The following is a 25,857-nucleotide window of genomic DNA, read 5'->3' on the forward strand; positions in this document are numbered from 1 at the left end:
AATAGTAAAAAAGTGAACGAAGTCATGGGATATAATGTTAGCTTATTAAATAATATTTAATATATTAATTAATGTTGTTCTAAATGGGCTTAGTTAAGAGCGTTCGTAAATTCAGCTGATCAAAGAGTGGCAACGTCGCAATTATCTGTAAATATTCAAAAACATTTAAATATGAATATGAAATAGGTGCAAAGATTTTATTGGTATATCTATATGCAATTATATGATTAATGTTTTAATTATCTTTTTAAGTATTCAATCATAAACATTGAAAATTGTTACATTTATTTATTTATTTAATTAAGTAACTATTGATCAAAAGGAAATATGGTACAAAAAGCGTACTTAATGCTGTCAGCATTTTCTACCAGTCAACCTTTTTTTATTTACACTGTTTTTGAAAATTGAGAAATAATTTTCAACGTTGCCACATTTCCATAATAATGCTCTGAATGGGTTCAGAATATGTTTCTGGATAAGTTTTAACAAAAAAATAAAAATATTTTTTTTTAATATTTAAACATAAGTCGTCATAGTTGTAGAATACTGACGGATCTTTATATGTAATATTTGTCAGATCCGTCAGTATTTTACGACTATGACGAAGTATACATACATAAATATCTATTACAAAATTTGTGTGATAACATTTTGGTAGACTTGAATGCAGATATTTGAATATATTTATTGTAATTCGTATACAGCACAAGAAATTTTGTGTACATCTCAAGTACCATATATGTTTATAATATTTATTATTTATTTTGACGATACGAACAGACAAAATTTGAAACTTTATTTACATAGCCAATCGCTCTTAAATATTTAAGGTATAATATTTTCTCGTAACATTATTTAAAATTAGTTCCTTTAATAATTTTTAGTGAGTTTGTGATGTGATATCGCAAATTGTCTATACTTGCCATAGATAATTTAGCTTATAGCATAATATATTTTATATAATTTATTATAGATTTAATTAATTTGTAAGCAATTTTTCAATATGTCGCTTAAGACTGGATTATGTGCTTTTATGAGTGCCATATTCATATGTGGATGTAATAATAATTAAAGATTTTTATTCTAGTAATTATTTATTAAAGGATATGGCCTGGGATAGAACTGGCTGGAAGATGCATGAATTAATTGCACCGACAAGAGAAAACTTTTAAATGAAAAAAAAAATTCTTAAATTTATTATTTAGAACTATAATTGTCATATATTTTTCACCACATCTGTCCTTCATAATCTCTCTGTTTTTACCCAATGGTTAGTTGGTAGAGAATGCCATATGGCATTAAGCTCGCCATTTGTACAAAGTTTTATTGTGCAATAAAAATAAATTAATTAAATAAATATACTTATTTTGTATATTTTTGTTATTAATGAATAAAAAAAATGGGTATTTGAAGGACACTGGTGCCCATCCCTGGACCATTCAATTTATTTGTGATAAATAGGCCTAATCAACGCCTAGTCCAGTCTGATAGTGACATTTTGAAATTAATTTTACGATTTATACATATTATTTTTATTCAGGGTCTTATAGCATTTATTTTAAATCATATATATATATAAGAAATTATTTATAAAATATTGCCGATTTTTTTATTTCTACTTATGTAAATATATAAAATTGTAGAAGTCTTAAGTGAACGTATTTAATATATTTAAATTATTTTTGGCTCATGGCTAACAGTGTGAAAATAGTGAGTTTTCTGAATATGTCAAGAATTCAGTAGTAAGTAGCAAATTAATGGCATAATAGTTGATTGTAAATAATTATTCAACATTTATTTACATTTTAATTGGCTTGTAAAGTTTTTTTATTAGTATAAGTACTCATGGGTGGCGATAGTCACTTACTATCAGATGCTCGTTTTCCCCGTGTTATAAAAGAAGTACGTAATTAGCTAATGTTTCAAAAAAATCCAAAAGAACAAAATATATTGTTCCTTTTGATTTTTTTTTTAATTATAATTTGTCAATTCCACATATGTTTCATTATTGTCAAATTTATCAAGCCAATTCAGTAAGTTCGGAACAAGACATCCATAGACAAAAATATGTCTTGTATTAGATTCTAAATACAAAGAGAAATTTATAAATAAAAAAAAAAAAAAAATGCATTTTGTGAAAATTTAATCGTAAACTGTTATAATTAAAAGTAACAGATTAAGACAATAAGACATTCCATCTCTGTTTGATTAACATATTAATCAATCTTATTGCCTTTTTAATCTCTTCTAAAAAATATTAGTCCAGTTACTTGGTCATAGCCAAATCTGACATAAAATTTTATATAATATATGAAATGATGTATATCAGATAATTTTGTTTACTTTCTTTACTATATCTATAATGTAAAATAAGTAATATTGAAAAACAGACTGTATTGGAAAATTCGAATGCATAATGTAAATGACCACTGGTCGTGTAGCGTGGTATGAATGACACGTTATTAAAACCAAAAAAAAAATACTAAATTGTGACTGATTCAACAAAACTTTTTTTTTTCTGAACTATTTTATCAAGCTACAATACAGAGTGTAATGTTTTAGTTATGTATATATTAATGATATGTTCACTAGTCGATGACTTCAATACCAAAGAATCTGGATAGTGTAATATATAAGGAAATTGGTACGGCCCCTAGGCTACGTACCAGAGGTGTGTTAACCGGAAAAGTTGCAATAACAAATCTCATTTAAGCCGAATCACCGGTCACTAAATAAAATTGTATATAACAAACTAGATGGCGCTGATCGGATCGAGACTAGTAGTTTTTGTTGATTATTTTGTAATGAAAGAGGTTTTGGAGTAAAAAATCTAAATTGACGAATGGTTTTTATTATTATGTATGCATGTGAAATGACAGATTATAGATGATCTTTTCCTGAATGAATTATAACCCATACAATTACAGTGTTTCTTGCTAGCAGCTTTTTACAAAGTTGTATAATATATGAGAATAAAGACGAAAATTGTGTAAAATTATTACTATATGGGTAAAATATCAATAAAACCATTCGCCAATTTAAAAATTTTGTTTAAAATTATCTTTAGTTTCAAAATTATCGACAAAACCCACAAGTTTCGATTCCAACGCCATCTAGTATTTCGTGTACAATTTAGTTTAATGACCAATTTTTTTCATTTGTAATTGGAATTTAATTTGTATTTTAATTGAAGCGAATATGTTTAATTTCAATTCAAAATATATAAACGAATTATAAAAAATTACATTATTATAAAATTTTACACAATTTTGTAGTCAATTTTTTATGTGTAATTCGTTGTTTACTTTAACTAACTGTACTTTAAATGTACTTCTGATTTGCCGGGTCGTATAGTATCTAAGTTACAAAATTGTAAGAAAAAAAAATTAATAGCTACCCTGCATATCTAGTTACTATGAACAGTTAGATCAGTTACGGATTTGAATATAAGTAATGATAAAAAAATTATTTATATATAATAAATAATTTTATATAAATAAAATATAAGAGTACATTTCAGTTCAGTTCTTAAAATGTATATAAAATAAATTTGAATATATTATTTAAATTAATAAGTCTATTTGATATAATTGTTTATTTGCTCAGTTCGTTTTATACGAATAAAAATGTTTTGGTTTGAAAACTATGTTTTTTATTGTGTCCAATTTCATTTTTTCTCTAAAATTTCTCAAGAGAAGGTGGCCGTTAGTTGCATTTTCTATCTACAATCTACAAATAAAACCGTGTACACAAACATTACAGTAAAAGATATGACGGTGATTAAAGATTTCAATACTTACTTGCAACATTGATGAATTTAAATGGAAATTATTATCGTTTTTGATAAGAAATTTACGAGCATTAAACCGTATGATATTAAACGATAGTATATGGGGTTTTGGATAAAATTATTTTCAATACTAATAATATTATCCTAAGTTGGTCAATCAGAAGTGCAGAGCACATCAGTCTTTCGCCAATTTTGTTGAAAATATTTTCCATCACTGGAATTTTAAACTGATCAAGTTTTGACTTTATTAAAAAAATTGCTTATAGGTACATTGAGGTCTTATCTATTACCGTTCTGTTTTTATTATTTTATTTATTCAGGCTTTGGATTGTTGCTCAGACTTTGTCATATTATTCCATTACATTCACTACAAACACATGTACACATGGCTACGTTAACCACTTACCATCAGGTGGGCCGTATGTTTGCCACCTCATTGGTATAAAAAAAATGTACGAGATGAATTACCTGATATACCATTTGCAACCTTTCGACGTTAATTATAAAGACAAGTAGGGAAAGGAACATTCGAAAATTAAACTCAGTATAGTAGTTATGGTTTTTATTTCAATTTACAGTAAGTACAGACATCAATAAATGAATTGAGCATGATTTTTAATAACATAATCAGACAGTACACTTCTGAGCAGAAGAACATAAAAATCATACAAAAAAACCTACTGCCCAATATTTATAAGGAATAGACAAAAAATTCCGTTAATCGAGCGAGAGGAATAGAAAAACCGATAACATAAAAATATTTTTAATGTACCTTATTGTTTACCTTATGCACTGTAATTTTGAGCCAAGAGATATGCCAAATTGTTAACTAATTGTGAAAAATACGTTACATATCTGGGCATATAACGTACTTTACAGCACATATTATTAAACTGCCTAAGGGCAGTTAAGCTTATGTTTTATACATTGTACATAAGCTTGAGGTTGTTAACAAAAGTAAGTCGAAATTAGATAAACGTGGCGTTACAATGGATGGGAATTAATAGTATTTTGGAAATAAATAACGTGTTAAGAAGTCGCATATGCTAAGATTCGTAACACTGGGTTATTTAGCTTTTCAATTTAATCCCGCGGATTTGTCCGCGTGAATTAGTACATAAAGTATACATATAGTATACTAAGTTAGGATATAATCTACCCGTGTACCACATTTTATTTAAATACATTCATTCGTTTTTACATGAAAGCGTAACAAACACTCATCCATAGTTACAAACTTTCACATTTATTATATTAATAAGATTTATGTACACACCTTCCTTTCGCGTGGGTGTCGTAAAAGGCGACAAAAGAGGGCGAGGGATGGGCAGCAGCGTCTCTCTTAAAACATCTCTAAAGCCTAACTGTGGTTTCTAATTTGCAAATTCTGCAGTTAAAGGATGTTAGGATGATGTACAACTAGAGGTTTTCTTTAGACTTGACTTCTACAGAACTTATTGACTCGTTCCAGATAATATATTTGCAAAAACATATCAGATATCTTATTTATTACAAAGGAATGTGTGATAAAGCTAATTTATATACATATATATGCAATAAACATGAACAAGCCACTATATACAGTCGTAGGCGGCTGGAGGTACGTCGCGGTAACGGAAATTGCTTATAATATTAGCAAGTCACATAACCAGTTGAATTTAACTGTAATTAACAAGATGGTTAATACATTAACATTACAAATATATAGGTTGAAAAATTTTACCTTTCGACAGTTCTATCCGATTGTATTTAAACATCCAGTCTGAATATTTTTAATTGCTGGGAATTGGGAACTGAGTCTAGTGTAGACTTGGATTAAGAGGAGCGTGTTCGAATTTCGTAGGAACGTATCGGAATGTATAATTTTTCAATCTATGTATATATACATATATATGAAGTGAGGGCCTTCACACTGATATTTGTCTAGCTCTTATGTTTGATTAAGACCGAAATTTACTCACACTTTATTATGATCAAATAGTAAGAAAGAAGAAACAAAAAAACCTTAATAATTATTAAGTACACTTCTTATTAAAACTAACGAAAAAAAAATATATATATATTAAATACCAAATGTACAAAACATTAGAAAATGATTATAAATTGAGTATGTTGTATAATTATTATAATAATAAAAAATATTAGTTTTTTTTTTATTCATACAACTGGGATTGGTTGACAAAACGACGGCCCACCTGATTGAAAGTGGTAACTTTATATCAAAACAACGTCTATCATTAATATTTCACTATATTTAACTGTGTTGCTATGTCTAAATTTAAGATTTAATTTGTGCCAAAAAAATAAATAAAAAATCACTATTTTCGAATATGTTTGGGAGTAACTTCTTTATATAATAGTGTACACTGACTGACCCAGACTACATACAAGCTTAACCTGCTCCCTTTTGATGGATTCATTACTTATTACAAGTAAAAAAAAGAAAATACTTTTGACACTAGCTCTATATTTTTTTTTATACAACTTAGAATGGCAAACAAGCTGACGGCCCACCTGATGGAAAGTGGTAACCGTTGCCTATAGACATGAGCAGTACCATGGACATAACAGAGCATACTGTTTCGCCCATGACACCCCCCATGCGTTGCCATTCCTGAGGACTCAGGTGTTATTCCTCTGTACCCTGTAAATTCACGCCATATCCCACCCTTCAAACCGAAACACAGCCATGCAAACACAACTGCTTCACGGTTGAAACACGAATGGGACAGAGGTACCCAAGCAATCGAGTTTTGTACAAAGTCTCCCTCTATATACAATTAAATGATGTACTTTATATTAGTAGACAAACATAATTTTAAACATTATAAAGAATTACCGTCAATTTAGTCAACCTTAGATATGGGAACAACTACATCTATAATTTATTATATCTATTTATATAAGATTCTAATTCTATGAAATATTTAGATCAAATTAATTTGATTTAATTATATATAATCACCTTCTTGTGGTTATTATTACACAATATTATTTATATGCAATGAACTTTAGTATATAATGGACATTTATCAAAACAGTTTGTAATATTATAAGGACTGCAAATATTTGCTATTTTTTTACAAGAACTGTAATTTCTTTTTCATCACACCTTAGTAGTTTATGTACTGATTTTTTAGTTTTAAAGTACATTTAAAAGCAGGGGTAAAAGTATTGGTTAATTCTATTACATTAATTCGATAGTTCCAAAACTTTTTATTTTATTTTAATGCATCACTAAGTTTAGTCTAATTAATGAATTGAATCAATGATTTTTTTATCTATATTTTACTGTATAAAACCTGAAGAACCGACAATCGATGGGGAAGAAAGTTTCTAAAGTACAGGTAAAGGCAATGTGTCCTACATTCTCCCTTATGGCGGATGCCTATGTTCAGCAGTGAATAGTAGACGGGTGATATATCGATCCTTTTAAGGAATTGTTCTACCACTTCTAACATGAGTTGATAAAAAATTTGAAATTTTATATGTGTCAAGGTGTCGAGTTTCTTCTCTTTGTATGTCGTGTCATACAATTATTTAACATAAAATTAATGATGCATTAAAATTAACATTTTATAGGTGATTAAATACAATAATTAGTTACTAATTTTTGAAGTGGAAATTAAAAAAAATTATTTCCCTTAAAATAAATTCTCTTCTCTTTTAATTATCTATACGACCAAAAACAAATAGATATCACAACTGAAAACTTAGCAAAGTGATTTCGAATTATCTTAATTAGAGGTCAAATTATTTAATTCATAAATAGAAAAGTGATAGATAATATACAAGAAAATGGTTAACATAAATGATCACTCACTAACAATAATTGTTTCATTGGCATATCAATGGAAGTAATTTCTCTTCTTTCTCGATACCCTGTAATAATTTTTTAATTATTAAATATAACATATGCTTTTAGTAATGAATTTATATTTTTATCATATAGGGCTTTTAGGCTTTTAAACACTAGGCGTCATGTCGTACAGGGAGATAAAGGATATGGCCTGGGATAGAGCTGGCTGGTGGAACATGCATGAATTAGTTGCACCGACAAGAGGAAACTCTTAAATGAAAAAAAAAAAGGGCTTTTAGAAAACAGACAATACTTGTAATGGGTGCCTTAACTGGACAAATTCCAAAGACACTGTACAAATTATGTAGTGAGAAATCGGAATCCATGGAACACTTGATGTGCAACTGTGTTTTGTTGGTAAGTATGCATATGAGTCAACTCGGTACGGTTTATTTGAGCCTGAGGATTATAGATATCTTAAAAGGCGGGACATAGCAAACAAATAGGCTCTAGAAAATGATAGTGTAAAGCATGGGGAAGCACAAAAGATCTTTACGGTTCGACGTATAACAGATTAGCTATACCCATATACGAATAAAAGATCTTAGATAGATTCCTCCTGCCTTATACCATAATTTTTCATCATTTCGATCATTCCTCTATAGTCCCCAGCAGCGTATACTGATAGTACAGATGAAGTTACTATTAATTTTTTTTTAACACCGTTGGCAAAGGAGAATGCAGCTCATTTGATGGTAAATGACTACAGCAGCTCAAGAGTACCCACAACACCAGAGACATTGCAGGTGCTGCCGGTCTTTTAAAAAGAAATATGCTCTTTTCTTGAAGGTTACGATTTTTTTACGGCACACCTGATGGAAAGTGGTAACCGTCGCCTATAGACATGAGCAGTACCATGGACATAACAGAGTATACTGTTTCGCCCATGATACCCCCCCCCAGTGCGTTGCCATCCCTGAGGACTTAGGTGTTATTCCTCTGTACCCAGTAAATTCACGCCATATCCCAACCCTTCAAACCGAAACACAGCCATGCAAACACAGCTGCTTCACGGTTGAAAGACGAATGGGACAGAGGTACCCAAGCAATCGACTTTTGTACAAAGTATCAGTTCGGAAATAATGCTGCTGGAAGTTGTTATGCGTGAAAGAAAATGCCTTCAAAAACATATGGTGGAGAACTGCTACTCATGCAGATGGTTGGGATGGCACTTTAGTTTTTAGCTTGTTGTACAGTGATGAAAATCAGCAGCAAGTAACAATCCGAACAATTCCTCAGAACACTCCCCATGATATATTCGATAAAAAAATACATAGAAAGGCAATATCTCTATGCATATTTTAAAAATCATATAGCCCCTTACCATCTTGTACAAACTCCATAGTGGCCAAGATGTAAACTTACCCAGTATCAACGGGCGAGAAGAAGAATCCCCTGGGCTTGGCCTGGTGCGGCGTTGGTAGTGTGCCCATGGTGCCCATGGTACCCACGGCACCATGCTGCTGCTGCTGCGGTGAGCTGGCGGCCGACGTGGGGCACGCCCACTGTGCCCAGTAATCCGACGGCAGCCGAAGCAACAATTGCATCACCTAAAAGATTTTTTTTTTTATTTATTTAAACAAATACAATGGAAGCAAAGGAAACAATAATTTCAAAATGTTCCCACCACCCTCCCATTAAACAATAAGTAACTGATTCCCGCGACTTTGTCCGCATGGTATTTGTTATTCCTTCGATTAATATTTCATTAACAACCTCCTTATGTAGTGAATTATGTCTGGGAATACTGGACCAAAATTAACAAATGACGTGTCGTTCTCATGCTTTGTCTTAGGTTAAAATGACTTTACTTAAGTAGGTTGTGTACTAAGCTGTATATTTTTTTATATAATGATAATATGTAAAAAATCTGTATAATTATAGTTTTTAACTATCCCACGGGAAAACTTAAATTTTCCCTGATTAAAAGTATCTAAAATGTTGAATGGGGATTTAAGGTACCACCATGCGAAATTTCATTTAAATCGGTCCAACAGTTTAGGAGATTAGCCCGTACAAACAGACAAAGAAACAAAAAATGTTCTATTTCACTTCTAAGATCCCTCTGACTCGGTTTTTAACAGTTTTTCTTTTCTATGTACAGACATTGGAACCCTACAGTTTTATTATATGTATAATTTCACCAGAGAGAGACTTTGTACAAAAGTCGATTGCTTTGGTACCTATGTTTCATTTGTGTTTCAATCATAAAGCAGTTGTGTTTGCATGGCTGTGTTTCGGTTTGAAGGGTGGGATATGGCGTGAATTTACTTGGTATGGAGGAATAACACCTGAGTCCTCCAGGAATGGCAACGCATGGGGGGTATTGTGGGCGAAACAGTATACTCTGTTATGTCCATGGCACTGCTCATGTCTATAGGCGACGGTTACCACTTCCCATCAAGTGGGCCCTCAGCTTGTTTGCCATTCTAAGTTGAATAAAAAAAAAGAAGATAATAAAAATGGAAATAGTACGAGCATTCGCTCGCCGAGTGTAAATCCACCTTTATTTATGAACAAAGCGCACTCACATTGAACATCTGCGCGGTGGCGCTGTACATCTCTGCCTGTGTCACCAGTCCATACCCCACGACGGTGGGACCAAATATTTTCGCCAAGTTCTCGATGCCCATTTCACATTCGGGACTCTCCGCCACTCTGCAAATAACAGTTATATTTATCAATACTAAAATAATAATATAATATTATAAAAAGAAGATTTGATTTTTTTGTATGAAATGAAATAAAATTTATTTAACAGAAATATTGTTGATACGATATGTTGCTGTTGTCAAGTTTATAAGATATCCAATATGTTTCGACACACCAAATTACATGCAAATATTGAATGCATCAATGAATTCACATATATTTATTCACAACAGCTTATTACATTGTATAATTTTAATCAACATTGATGATGTTGATTAAAAGCCACTATCCGTCCACTGTTGGACATAGGCCTTCCCCATAGATTGCCATATGGAATGGTCTTGACCCACCTGCATCCACTGACTCCCTGTAATGCATTTGAGGTCGTGACTCCATCTAGTGGGAGGGTCGTCCTACACTGCGTTTTTAATAAAAACACAAGCAATCAACAAAACTTTTTCAAAATAAATGTATGTATGTTTGGTTATAATGAATGACGGTTGAGTTTATCAATCAAAAACTACTAAAGTGATTTTAAAAACTTTTTGACGAACAGAAATTTACATTATCAGTAAGTAACAAAAACTTTTTTAAATTTGTTTTTATAATACTACTACTAATAATAATAATTAATTTAAAGAAAATTAATGATACTTATTACTGACACTTATGAAAATTACAAGTAAAGGACTCACTTCTGAAGATGCAACACGAGGAAAGCCAGCGAGTCCCTATTTGGTTGCGGCAGTTGACTCACTGCTTGTACCACGGCAGCGGTAGCATCGCTGGGCTCGGAGAGACGCGCTGCATCCATGAAGTCCGACCATAAAGCGCTGGACACCAGCGGCTCCCGGAGCGATCGGAGGAAGTCCTTGATGCAGCCGCATAGCACGTGGATGTCCTCCGAGCCTAGTTGTGGGGACCCGCACCCGCGTAGAAACCGCTCCTGTGGGACCAATTGAGCTAATAACACCTCTATCAAAAGAAAGTTGTTTTCTAGTAATAAAATATAATAACGCAACACGAAAAAACTTGTAAAAAATCCCTTTACAGTACCAGACTTAGTAGGGCTAGAGAGGGGAAGGGGTCTTAGGTCCAAATGGGGGCTATAAGATCTTGGAAATATTTTTTTTTATGTAAAAAATAGCAAGTTGCAACCCTCCTATAGAGAGACCTGCGACAACCAGTAAGACAGTATTGGTTCTTTAATGAATAAAAATTGAAGACGATGATGTCAAGTCATTTTGCACATTATGGCGAAGTCAAGAGGAATTACCCACAATGATTTCCTTGGTTTACCCAATCGTGGTTTACCACGATGAAGTCAGCTAGACAGGTATATCGCAAGCAATGGCCTCTTGAGACTCTAATAATACCCCTGGGTGTAACAAGTTTTTTTGGTGAAAATGGAATGATAACCGCACCTGCGCTATCGGTATACGCTGGCGGGGTACCAGGGAGAGGCGAGGGTGAAAACAGATCAGTTAACACATCATGAAGAATTCCATGAAAATTAACCACGCTGGTTTCCAGGGGGAACCATGTGGGTATATTGCTAGCAATGGAACTGTTAGTTCCCATTACTAACAATCCCTTTCCCCCCGGGGGTAACGGGAGGTGGTGATATAGAAATGAACTTAAATGACCAGATGGTGACCTTGAGTCGCTTGACATCTTTGTCTACGGCGCTGATGCGGTAAATGCCACGCTCGCTGAGGCCGCGCTTCTCCACTTCATTGATACAGTGCACCAGCAGCGCCGGCACCATCGGCGGCGAGCTCGGGGCGAAGTCTGCGATGCTGCCCTCCTGCTTACACATGAATTGTTACACTTGAAAAATTATTATTTCAGCTAAAATATATGGTACATAACTGTAATTTTTTTTTAATTTTTAAGATGTATTTTCGAAAATCTGCCTAAGAGTACATTTAAAATTTTAATATTATTTCAAAGACAATATATTTAGTGGTTTTTTTTTTGTATTTACTGTGTCAAACTTGCGTCATCTACATTCTCTCTGTACTTACCTACTATTTTAAATAAGATTCTATAAGAGATTACTTTTAGCGATAAGGCCGCCTTTTGTTATTACACATTTTGTATCAATATTTTATGTATACATTTTTTTGATTGCAATAAAAGCTTATTATTATTACAAAATGCTCTAAATCGAGTACTGGCATATTTATTTATTTAAAACATGTATGACAAGTAGATGTGTTATAAGTGATCAGAGAAGAAATATTAACACATAATAACCAATCTCGAAACTTAGTATTTTCTTCATAAATTACTCCGATCGTGGATCATAACCGGGACTTCATTTGCGCAAAGCAACGAGCCTAGTACATCATGGAGTTTGTCAGTAAATTATTATTTTGAATTATTTGGGAGGACATTGTTAACCTATCTTTGTCTTAAGATTTGATTTCCAATAAAAAAACCACTTTTTAAGTATACATTTGGAACATTTGCCTCATTCTATTGTCAAAAGGATTAAGGATTAACTACATACTTATTTTTTTAATAGGTGAAAATGAAATGGTAACCTCGCCTGCACTGTCGGTATTGGGGAGTATCAATGAACAATGAAAGGTTAGAGATGAAAACGGGTTAGGTTGGTCCTTCATAGCAAAATTAAAAAATGAGAAGGAACCACATAGAGATCGATATGATAGTGGGTAAGTATATTACTAATAATCCCTTCCCCCTACTAGACTAATTGCATACCTGTCTGGCATTGGGGCGGCGAGCCAGCGGGCCGGGCGGCACGCACGGCAGCGGCAGCAGCGCGCGGCACTCGGGGTGCGCCTGCGCACGACACGACTCACACTTCACGCCCACTTTCGCGAACCCAATACTGTTGATAATATACAATATTTTATTAAGCAACTCAAAGGTCTTGACTTAAAATATAGTCTACATGGCAAAGTTATATAGCTGTGTAGGTCCCAGCATAGGCCACCCTTTCCTTTCCCGTGGGTGTCGTAAGAGGCGACTAAGGGAGTTTATGGTGGAGGGATGGGCAGTAGTCCCTCTTAAGACATTACCAAAACCCAAAGTGTAGCTGTCAACTTGTTGAGCGTGAAAACTACTGATAAAACCCGCTTATGGGGGAGGCCTATATTCAGCAGTGGACTGTTAACAGCTGATATCTTAGTACTAACGTTTTGCCACAGGGCCCGCAGGTCTCGCGGCGGTAGAAGTTCTTGGGCACGAAGTTGTGCGGACGCAGGCGGGCGCGTGGCGAGCCGCCCAGCGCCGCCGACAGCGCCGACGCCGCCGACGGCGTGCGCTGCGGCACTCGCGCCGCGCCGCCAACACAACCGCCGCCGCGGGGCGTCTCCTGCCCGCTGTCTATGTCTGCCGATAGGCAACATACTGTTTTATATAAACTTATTATATACAGAAAGAAATAAAGAATGTATTGAAAGAACCATGCAACTTACACAGTAGCATACAATACAAACAATAAATAAATAAATAAACAATAATTAAATAGATAGTGTCTCCATAGAAATGCTTCGAGAAAACCGGGTCAATTTTTTTTACAATTTTGCATGATAAATGGTTATGAGTTTCCTTTATAACTTTTATATTTACTTTATAATTTTTGCACCATTTTAATGCGTAAATACTCATTTTATTTATTAAATAATAGGTCAAGATACATTGTATGCGTAAGTATATAGAACACTGACAAAAAAAAAAAGAGTTAGCTAATTTGACAATTAACTGACAAAAAGTTGACCCGTTTTGAGACTTAATGCTTTCTTTATATAATTTAAGACAATAGTATACAAAATAAAAAGCATCTAACGATCAATTGAAAACTAAATTAAAAACAAAAAAAGCAAGTTTGTTCGTTATAATATATAGAAGTATAGACTAGTAAGGACAATCATACCTGTATGCGGTGGAGCCGATGGTGTGCACGGCTCGCGTTCCTCCTTCTTGACATGCTGACCGGAGAGGCGACAGGACGACTTCCTCGGCGGCGGTGCCTCGTCACTGCTCTCTGATATCGGTTGCTGTGAATATTTGTAAATAATTTAAAATGACTAAATCGAAATAACAAAATAACAATTATAATTTTAAATATTAATTAAATATTTTATTCAAATAGATGTTATTTTGCGGAAATCCATATCACTGGTTAGTCGGTTAGAATTATTGTGTTTAATTCCACTATCATCATCGTGCGTGCAATTGCTAACATTAGAAAATTGACTACTAATATCAATTTTTTTATACAACTTAGAATGACAAACAAGCTGATGGCCCACCTGATGAAAAGTGGTAACCATCGCCTATAGACATGAGCAGTACCATGGACATAACAGAGTATACTAGTATTTCGCCCATGCATTGCCATTCCTAAGGACTCAAGTGTTATGCCTCTGTACCTTCACCTCTGTAAATTCAAGCCTTATCCGACCCTTCAAACCGAAACATAGCCATGCAAACACAACTGGTTCACGGTTGAAACACGAATGGGACAGAGGTACCCAAGCAAACGACTTTTGTACAGTCTCCCTCTTGTAATAATATTATTAATAGAAGTATTTTTATTATAAGGATTGTTAGTGATGTAAACTACCAGTCCCATTGCTAGCAATATACCCTACCAAGGTTGACCTCCACGTGCCTCCGCCCCTGGAAACCATCGTGCAGAATTCCAGGTGTATTAATCACGATTGGCTAACTGTGCTGCATTTTCATTTTCACCTATTAACCATCACCAGTGCCCCGCCAGGATATACTGATAGCGCGGGCGGTATTACAATTTCATTATCATCCATTAAAAAAAATGAGGATCGGGATATGTTCATTAACCAAGATATAGCCTATATCCTTCTTCATCATATGTATATCAAATTTCATAGTGATTGCTTAAGCCATTAGTGTGCTATAAATGTAACAAAGAAACAAACTGACTTTTAAATTTATAATATTAGTAAGGGTATTGGACTTACGAAGTTCTGCGGTGGTTTCAGATCGTGTCCGGTGGGTGCGCGCTCCAGAGTCAGTGTCGTGGTGGCGGTAGCTAGCACTTTCCCACCTTGCAACTCCACTGTCTATATGGCAAATAAATTTCCCATTTTAACTATGAGATTGTATCTTTTTATTTTTATACCACTGAGTTGGCAAACAAGCATACGGCCTACCTGATGGTAAGCGGTTACCTTAGCCTGTAAATGTCTGTAACATCGTTACCCCTTTTTTGAAAACCCCATGCTATAGTCTCTTGTAAAAATCTCGACAGATCATTCATCAGAACCTGAACATTCATGGAAGATAACATCTCTGAAACCGCGCTTTACGCGTTTATCTAGGCTCTAAGTTATAAGGGTGAACTCCCTGTCGATGACGAGCTGTACAGTGGTAAAAAGTGGGCGTGGGCATCATATTGAACAATTCCTCTGAACACAGTCCATTGTATAAACGGTAGAAGAGTCTCTTTTTAATTATTACTCAACATTTTATATATGGGCAATAGAAAGATGATTAGGGTCACCCAATACCACCACTGCCTTATTTTAGTACTGTAGCTGCCTTAGATAATCTTAATTTTTTTTATACAACTTAGAATGGCAAACAAGCTAACGGCCCACCTGATGGAAAGTGGTAACTGTCGCCTATAGATATGAGCAGTACCATGGACATAATAAAGTATACTGTTTCGCCCATGATACCCCTCATGCATTGTCATTCCTGAGGACTTAGGTGTTATTCCTCTGTACCCTGTATATTCATGCCATATCCCATTCTTCAAACCGAAACACAGCCATGCAAACACAACTGTTTCACGGTAGAAACACGAATGCGACAGAGGTAATGAAGCAATCGCCTTTGTACAAAGTCTCCCTCTGATAAAATTACCCTACCTTGTACTCTACCTTGAAAAATTGCACAAAGAGTCCAATATAATAGGTATTCCGCCACCAGTATCAAATAGCGAGGTTGGGATGTCAAAATAAATGTACTTCTAACTTCAGTAAAAAACAGAACTTTACCTTAGTGGCGGACGAAGTAGAGGAACGTCGTTTCTTAGACGCGGGCGGGTTCTCGCGTGCAGTCCAAGCACCGCGTTGTACCCACGAACGGCGAGTGGACGCTAGGGACAGATCGAGATCGTCCTCTGAGCGGGAGTATGACATCTCCGACAGCAGTGTACCTGTTAATAATATATATAGCGAAGTTCATAATTGTCACCAAAAATATATGTAAAAGATATATTTGTGTATGCAAATGTATGTGTGTATGAGCACATAATGTTTAAAATTTGTATGCTACATAGAAAAAAGAAAATTTTGTACTATAGGTTTTGTCATTTGAATTTCACAAATAAATATTAATAAATAGACTGAGGTAATGATTATATAAATATTTTTTTAAGTCAGCTTAAGAGAGATAGAGAAGAGCAATATCATATGAATATATGGACAATACATATATTTACTAATCATGTCTGGACATGTAAAAGAGCCACAGGAGAGCCTTGCTAAGTGCTGCCCACGAAGCTCGTGAGCAAGCTATATTTTTTTTTAATGGATGATAATGGAATGGTATGGTAACCCCACCCGCGCTATCGGTATACACCGGCGGGGCACCAGTGAGGGATGATAGGTGAGGATGAAGCAGGTCAGTTAGCCCATCACGACGAACTCGACAAGAATTGTTCACGATGGTATCCAAGAGTAACCACGTGGAGGTCGACCTGATAGGGTATATTGCTAGCAAGGCAGTTATTAAGCCCAATTTCTAACAATAATGGTGAATAACTATCATGAGTCATACTGTATTGTAATTTCAAACTCAAAGCATACCCCAATATCAACCAGTGGATCGACCAGCGAATAAAACCCGGAGACGCCGAAAGAAGTGCTATACAATCGGCCGAACCACCACTACTATCGTCGTTGATAGCGCGCGCGAAGCGGTAAACAGCGCAGTGGTCACACAATGCTGCTCGCGACATAACCGTGAACCGCGCTCATGAATAAGGGTTCTACTGGGGTTCGAAACTAGACGAATTTAAAAATATTTACTATATAATCCGTTGCTCAGTAAAAAAACAAGGTAACTTACCAGTGGAGTTCAACTCGGGAACGCCGTTAAGTTTGGCATTATGGTCTTGCTGGGCACCATTTAAGAAGGCAAGTTTCTGCAGAGTCTCATCATTCAGCTTGGTGCGGTTGTCGTTAAATAACAAATCACGGGCCATCTCCAATCGCTTGCTCTGCAATTATAATGTGCAATATCTAAATAACGCACAACGGCCCAAATGAGAGGCTAAGTGCGGAAAACAGAGTCTTTCTTACAATATCTAAATAATATAATAAAATTGTAATTAGACAATGTGAAATATTATAACAAATATTCACTTAGCCTATTAAATTATTAAATTAGGGAGACTATACCAGACTCATGTGCTTGGGTACCTTTTTTCCCATTTGTTTTTATACTGTGAAGCAGAGACACGACACATGTAGAGAGGTATGATAATTTAGTCCTCAGGAATGGAATGAAGGGTATCATGGGCAATACAATATACTCTGTTATGTCCATGGTACTGTTCATATCTATAGGCAACGGTTATGATTTTTCATCTGGTGGAGAATCAGCTTGTTTGCCATTTTAAATTACATTGACACATATGACCTTATTCAATTACTGCAAGGAAATCTTAGATATTTATCCTTTTTAGTAAAACACTAAAATTGGAATGTTTTTATGTACAAGTAACAATACTTTTTGAAATTTTTACCTGTTGCAAAATGTTAAGGTACATCATGGGCTACAATACAATATTTTACTAAGCTAATTATGCAAAGACTTAAATTTATGAAATAATGTATGCTTCACTGATTTAGTTGGACAGATAGATAGTATATGTCTAATATAAGAGGTAAAATAATAATTCACACCCCATAAACAAGTGGCAAACAAATCTATAAATGTTATTAATTATTATTATTTATTAATTATACACAAGAAATATACAACATAAGTACATTGGATCCTACAAACAGTAGTGTTTTACAAATATAGATCAGCGAGCCAATTTTATGAAAACAAACATGATAGAAGGACATCATTAACTAATATAAAAATGCTTTATAAAGACATGTGAAATAGATGGAATAATTATCCTAATAAGTCCATAAGATAGAATGAGATAACAATGAGCTATGTCTCATTTGAACTCATAGACTCCGCTTGTGATAATGATTCTATCAATGGATTGATTTGTCACTTATCCATGGTGCCAGGTATAGCTATATGAGAAGAGTCTTGTGGACTTGTAAACATTATGGTTACAATTTGCCATTTTATTAAAAATTTGCTTGTGTATCATTGTTAGAGAAGTAAGATTATGTTTTTAAAAAGAAAAAAAAATCTATTTCAATTGTTACAAAATCAGTATAGGACCAACATGGGTATAAACACTGTCAATTGCAGAAAAAATAACTAAATGTAGTTCAAAATAGTAAAAATAATATGATATGCCATACAAAAATACTACAAGCAAGTTGATATATCGAATGTTTTATAAACATGTATATGTACTATAAAGTTATTGAACCTCTATTTTTTTTAAGTTGCTAAAAAAGATGTTAAATATGTAAACAATTTTTTAGAGCAAAGTCTATATCTCATAAAAGTGAATTAGATGCTTCATTGCCAGGGACATGACAGATTAAGTTAACCTCCATTCTACATACTCATTCACCCCTGGAAACCATGGCATTAATTACTGAATTTATGACAATGAGCCCAATTGATCTGCTTTCATCATTATAAAGACCATGATATATCATGAGTATAAAGACCATGGTATCACTAATGAATGATAGAAGAGTATCATTCATAAAAATATTGAATCTTGCCTGTTTGTGGTGGAAATTGCATTCTGAATGGGGCCATAAAATTGTAAAAAAGTTACTATTCAAAAATGAAGTTTAAAAAATATATTGAACATCAAGTTTATTCAAATAAAATTTATTCTTATTCTTACTTTTTGATTAATTAAACTCACCAATTCATTGCATTTTTTCAATACAATATTCCTTTCCCTCTTTTCTCCGTCAAGTAATTTCCTCACATGGGCAAACTTTGCCTCCCATTTGGAAAGAGTCCGCAGTGCCTCATCTAATTCAGACTGGAGGCGCATTGCCTCTGTTTCTGCTGCAGCCCATTGGGTTCTGACCCATTCTATATGTTTCACAAATGCACGGAAATCTGTTAAAAAAATAATATATTGCATATAAATTATAAACTTGCTATGAACCTATTTACAAAAACAAGAAGTAATAAGGTTTGGTAGAAATATGTTACATATATACTGTTATAATGTTGATACTTTTAAATATAAGTAAACTTAAATTTTACACATTTTATTTTAAAGCTTTCAGGTTTAACATTAAGTTACATTACATCTTCACATAAATTATACAATTGTAAATTAGTAATTTTACTAGTAGTACTACGCGTAGTCGCAAATTATATTTAGCATCCATGCAAAGCATGTTTATGACATTATGACAGATAATATTTATTGATTACAGAATGTTTACATATAAAATAGGTGACCTTGGTGACCATTAAAGCTAATATTATAGGTAACAAAATATAAGTCACATAAGGGTAAAATTAACTTATAAAGATCGCAAGCTATAAACACCATGACCCCCCATAGCCAAACCATTGTGAATATTATTATTAATACGGGTACAGTGAATAACAAGGTATATGAAAAAGAAAGTAATAAAAAATGCTATTTAAACTGTACTACTTACATTCTTCAGCGGCTCCATCGTTTAGAACTCCGTTGAGACGATTCAAATCATCGAATTGAGCCACCCGCGAAAGGACAATGGTTGGTCCTGAATCTGAATTTTCCGAACTCATTTTCATTTATATTTACGTTATCCAGACAAAACACAACAGACTACTATTTAATAACAAAATTAATCATTTCACTTCAACAACAAAATAATAAAATTAGCTGTTTACTTCAACCGTAGAAAATGACTTTGAAATTAAATTTTTAACGGACACCGTCTATTTACGCTTTATGTCAATGTCAGCTTCGCTATGTTCTGAAATTAAAATACGGTCCCTTTGACTTGATAATACAGTAAGATTTATTTTTAGATTAAAAATAGAATGGAAACATAATTAAAGCGAATCTTATATAATTTACATATAAGTATGAGTGAATAATATTTTAAATTATTTACTGTATCTTCATTATTGTTAAGAATCAGTTTTCAATTAATTCCAACTTCCGTCTATTATGATGTGAATTATGAAAAATTTTTGAACGACCAGTGGTGCTTATGTTTCCATCTATAAAAAGTGCTAAAAGCATTACCTTATTGTCACTTACCTTAACTGATGGAATAAAAAGGACCAGAATGATTACTTTTCTTATCACAGAAAAATTAATAGGTATTAAACTTATATCCAAATAAATCCAAGAATTATTGATAATCATCTAATTAATTTATTTTCTTAACTGTGAAAGATAAATAATAGTATATATTCTTGATTACAAAGAAGTGGACTATATTAATTTTAATAAGTCATTTGAAAGTATTTTATTAAATATAAAAATATGTATTTAAAAACCAGTTATTAAGCTACAAAAAATGGATATATTAGCTTTTAAAGGTTGTCAAGTATTGTATAAGCATCTTTATGAATGGTTACATTTAAACAATGTGAGTGAGATCAAGAAATAACGTAAAAAGATGTTGCATCACTAAAACACTCAAATTATAAACAAAGAGCTAGATTTATGTAGTTTATGTATTTTATATTTGTGCAATATAACAGATAATATAATGATAGATAGATACTCTTTATTGTTTCCTTCAAAATATTACAATAGTAAACTTATTATAAATATAAATAATTACAAGATTATACAAGACAATAATGATATATTGAATATCACTTTCAAACAGTCTTATAAGCTTATGATAATAATTTTATTCCATAGATGACAGCAAGTATTAAAAATTGCTAAGAACCTCCTTGGTTTAATGGCAGGCGATATGCATTCTAGCAGCACTTGTCAATGTAAAATAAAAAAAATTATAATACAATAAAAAATTATGGTTTACCCTTTTGTCTTACGTACTATGAACATTGACTGAACTTGCTAACTGATTAATATTAACTAGTGTAGGTAACCAAAATCCTAGTCCTGTTTTTCTGTAATATTGATCCTGATCCCGGCGTTGCTTAATACTGGTGAGTGCTAATACCAATTTCCTATATTAAAAATAAGTAACTAATCTGTTTCTTGTAGATGGAAACACTTTTATTAACTCACTGACAAAATATAAATTGACATTGACAGTTGGATCGCTGCATTTCATTGGTTCTTTGGTCATTTCTATAGAATTTGCTTGACAAACCGCAATGACGTTCGACTGAGGACGGTGGTCTTTTCGTTTCGGTCGTGTAGCCTAGCGATTTCTGTAAATTAGTAATTGCCGAGACCACCGGTGTATCGGCTTCCGCGTGTTACCATGGCGGACGAAGAGAATAATTGTGATGATGGTGGTGGTGAAGTAAGAGCAGATCAGGCATTTCGGCTCCGAGGACGTAAGGGTGCCCTGAAGAAGAAGAATGTTTACTTCGTGAAGGATCACAAGTTTATGCCGCGGTTCTTCAAACAGCCCACCTTCTGTTCTCACTGCAAGGATTTCATATGGTGAGTGTATTTTTTTTTATTGTAATGGTTGTATATATAGCTCGTCCTTGTGTAATTGTTTAAGATCGGAAATTAAAAATACATCATTTGTTTACAATGTGGAGGCGCTCGTAATCAGTTGCCTACGGGTTTTAGGTTTATGATAACACTGGCATAAATTTACGTGAACTAAATAGAATTGTTATTTTAATATTATTACAATTTAATGTTGGCATTTATTAGCTATGAGGAGTAACTAAATTGGCATCAATTGGTTTATGAAGTTATCAACTATAATGCCATTGTTTTGATTACATTGGCTGCTGCATATTTAATTGATTTAGTGCAGTCTAAATATTAGGATATGTTGTTGTATGCCCAGTTTATTATTGCATTTACTATTACATTGCCAGTTTAATTTTTATTATAAATAAACCATAGATTTAAGTAATTTTAAATGAGGGCATGTACAGCACAACTTGCTTGATATAAAAACATTTTATGCATTTTATTAAATGATTTTTTTTAAATCACACATATCTTTTTAGAATTCTTACTTTTAAAAGTAAGATTGGAATATGAAATTTATTAATCTATTTGAATAACATTTTATATTTTTGAATAGGTATGGTAAATCTGCTCATTTATTATGCCTAATCTTTATTAATTAAAAATTATTAAAAAGTCAATTAAACAGAAATGTTCATGACAAGCTATTTATAAAAAAAAAAAATTACATTCTAATATGACATAATTCTAATATTCCAGTAAGTTGATATGCTTATTAATTTGAATTCTAGTTTGAAGACATTCAAAAGATTAAGCAAATATTCTTGAACTATCCAGAGGAGCTGCTTCACCGATGTACAAGAAACTTCAAGTGTTGTTAAATTGCCAAATATAAATAATCCTTAAATCTTCCATAGTAAAGACTTAATTCTAATGGTATTATTATTTAAGACACAAGAAAGGGAATATTTTTTGTTCTAATTTAAAATTTATGTCTGTAGACATGTTTTCTAGAAGTATAACTGGCCTCAATAAAAATAAATTATAAAATAAAGTAGCCTGTTAACCTTATTACTGCATTTAAAAGCATAAGCTATATTTTTACATTACAGACAGTGCAATTTCATTTATCATAAAATATGTCACATTATGATGAAATATGTTACTGAGTAATCTAATTTTAATGTAGAATCCATCTTAAAATACACGATGCATACAATGCTATTTTAAAAGTTTGTTGGTATAAGAATGCCATATTAATAATGTTATATTAGGTTCCAATTTTGTACCATATTTTATCAGTCATTTTTAAAATAAATAATAATAATAATATTTATATTTACCCATATAGTATCTGCACAACATTAAATACACACCTTGAAATGTTTATGTTTTTAATTTAAACTCTTTTTCTTCTGAAAAGATAAAACAATGATTATTTGATATTGTTTATTGTCATTGTGTTCGCTAAGATGTGTATGCTTGAATGGAATGTGTGGTGATTGTGTCATACATTGTATTTTTTCATTATATACAATTTACATGCTAATAGCATACTGACGATGTGTTTCTTCTAATTATTACTTTAATATAATCAGTATCAATAGTTTATAACATTGTTATGTTATTATATGTTACATATTCTAATCTGTACTTGCTAAAAAATGGTACTAACTTATGTACAATAATTTATATTATTGAAAAAAGTTTATTAATTTTATTTCCATTGAATGATATAAAATTTATAAAATAAAAAGAATTATACTTGCCTAAGTGCAAAAATAATTTCAATCATTGCCAAATTAAAATTGTCTGTGATTGAGTTACATGACCATGTATTAGTTCTCTTAACATTTCTATAGAAAATGTGTCACATTAATTTGCCCTATATCGCCACTTCAAAGTCCAGACGATTTACGAAGATTCCCATTTTATAGGTATAATTATTAGTGCTCGCGGTTTCATTCGCGTGCTATAATAAATTTTCATTACAAATATGTACAGCATTTGTTTTTTACACTTTTGTTTTCTACGCCATCTATTGTCAAATAGAGTCAACTGTATGTATATTTGAAAAAAATAAAAATATAACCGTATTGAAGAGTAATGTTTTTGATCTTTTATTGTCTAGGTATATCATCATATTAGCCGTTAACTGGCCGCTGCTGAATATAGACGCCACGCTTGATTTATTGCTTAGCTTTGGTGATGTTTTAATAGGGATGCTGCTGCCCATCCCTCGTTCATTAAGTCTAAGTATATATTGATCCACATTTAGCTTATTATACTGTGAAAGTTTTGTCACAAACCATGTTCGTTTCCCACCGTGATAGTATAAAAAAATCTGGCTGTTTTTACGAAAAAAGCTAATATATAGAGATTTAAATTGTGTCAAATTCACTTCGATACAGAAGGGGATTTCTATAGGAAAGCATTGCAGTTAATTTAAATAGCTAAAACTTATGTGAAGCAGTCATCTATTGAATTTAAAAAACTTTACCAATGTCAAATACCTCAAGAGATCGTTATACCATATTATTGTTTTTGTTAATTAGCATGCTGTGTTTCCTTTAAAATGATTGTACACTAAGTATAAATAGACAGTAATTTTAATAACAATTGCTGGGAGACCAAATAAAGATAAAAAAATAAAAATAAAAAAATACAGTGAAAAATCATCGCGTAGTTCAGCTTAATTGTATGCTACTTTTGCAAAAATATGTAAATGTGCATGGTTTAGTTACGATTTATGAGGTGTAAAGATTGATTTATTATCGATCGATACATTGTTGGGAAGTAGTTACCTACTTTAAGTGTTTCAAATAATTGCCAAATTACAACGTCTTTATTCATGGTTCGACGAAAATACACTACTGGACATTTTCTTGGCGTGCGCACTCAATTCATTAATGATACTGTGAAAACAATGTATATGATAATCATTTCCGTTTTGCATAAATTTTTATATCAGGGAGCAGAATTGCGTACAAACAGGTTCACAGATAAATCAATAATTTGTCACAACATTAATAATAAAAAACAAAGATTTTTTTTGATGGATGAAAATGGAATGGTAATATATATAGATATTGTTCTATATTACGCTCCCCTATTTTTTTTTTATGCGTGAAAATGGTACGGTAACCCCGCCTGCGCTAACGGGATACGCTGGCGGAGCACCAGTGAAGGGTGATAGATGAGAATGAAAACAGGCCAGTTAGCCCATCATGATGAATTCATCAGGAATTAACCATGATAGTTACCAATGGGAACCACGAGGAGGTCGACCTGGTAGCAATATACTTAATATTCTTAGCAATTGGAATTTTAGTCTCCATTACTAACAATCCCTTTCCCCCCAAACAAAGATATTAGAATGTCAAAATTTGTAAAAAATATCTGAATGTTTGTTATTTAATCACGCCCAAATGGCTGATCCTTTCTTTGCTGATTGGATAGTTTTTATACTAACAAAAAGGAAATAAGGTGTAAGTTATTTAATGGTTGGAAGGATATTAATGGTTGATGGATGCGCAGTTGCGTCCCTCTTAAAACGTCACCAAAGCCTAACTGCGGTCGCTAATCCGCCTGCCAAGAGTAGCAACCGGCAATCCCCCCCCCCCCCCCCCCCCCGGCTCAACAAAAGGAGGCCTATATTCAGTAGTGGACAGTTAACGGCTGATATGATGATGATGAACATACAAATGAATACTATCTTTTATTAGCAAATAGGATACTTTTTATACTAATTGTGATACAGGTTAAGATTTTTTTATACAACTTAGAATGGCAAACAAGCTGACGGTCCACCTGATGGAAAGTGGTAATCGTCGCCTA

General features: G+C 32.9%; 2 protein-coding genes across 2 annotated transcripts in view; one reads left to right on the forward strand and one right to left on the reverse strand.

Annotated features, from left to right (window-relative positions):
* Positions 1-4,337: 4,337 nt before the first annotated feature.
* LOC113520601 (rac GTPase-activating protein 1-like) lies at positions 4,338-20,371 on the reverse strand. Its single transcript, XM_026905983.3, has 13 exons — positions 20,105-20,371; positions 19,345-19,547; positions 17,394-17,544; positions 16,319-16,479; positions 15,278-15,379; positions 14,209-14,332; positions 13,469-13,664; positions 13,032-13,161; positions 11,959-12,108; positions 10,997-11,247; positions 10,181-10,307; positions 9,015-9,199; positions 4,338-7,672 (listed from the first exon to the last, which is right to left on the reverse strand). Exons 1-13 carry the CDS (start codon positions 20,220-20,222, stop codon positions 7,639-7,641), a joined length of 1,932 nt encoding a protein of 643 aa, XP_026761784.2. The 5' UTR covers positions 20,223-20,371; the 3' UTR covers positions 4,338-7,638.
* Positions 20,372-21,695: 1,324 nt separating this feature from the next.
* LOC113520828 (protein kinase C, brain isozyme) overlaps positions 21,696-25,857 on the forward strand; it is a 280,169-nt gene continuing 276,007 nt past the window's right edge. Inside the window, exon 1 of the mRNA XM_052901798.1 lies at positions 21,696-22,032. Coding sequence (XP_052757758.1) covers positions 21,848-22,032 — 185 coding nt within the window. The 5' untranslated portion in view covers positions 21,696-21,847. The remainder of the gene's footprint in view (positions 22,033-25,857) is intronic.

This window comes from Galleria mellonella, unplaced genomic scaffold, assembly GCF_026898425.1.
Source record: "Galleria mellonella isolate WM207_F2 unplaced genomic scaffold, CSIRO_AGI_GalMel_v1 utg80, whole genome shotgun sequence".
Taxonomy (NCBI): Eukaryota; Metazoa; Arthropoda; class Insecta; order Lepidoptera; family Pyralidae; genus Galleria; species Galleria mellonella.

Bases quoted from the DNA above. Each gene is read 5' to 3' on its own strand.
- LOC113520601 (XM_026905983.3), bottom strand. From the start codon at position 20,222: ATGAAAATGAGTTCGGAAAATTCAGATTCAGGACCAACCATTGTCCTT. The intron at 17,545-19,344 runs GTGAGTTTAATT...TTATAATTGCAG, and splicing joins TGAAAAAATGCAATGAATTG to AGCAAGCGATTGGAGATGGC. The intron at 12,109-13,031 runs GTATGCAATTAG...ATGTGTAAGCAG, and splicing joins GCCGCCCCAATGCCAGACAG to GAGGGCAGCATCGCAGACTT.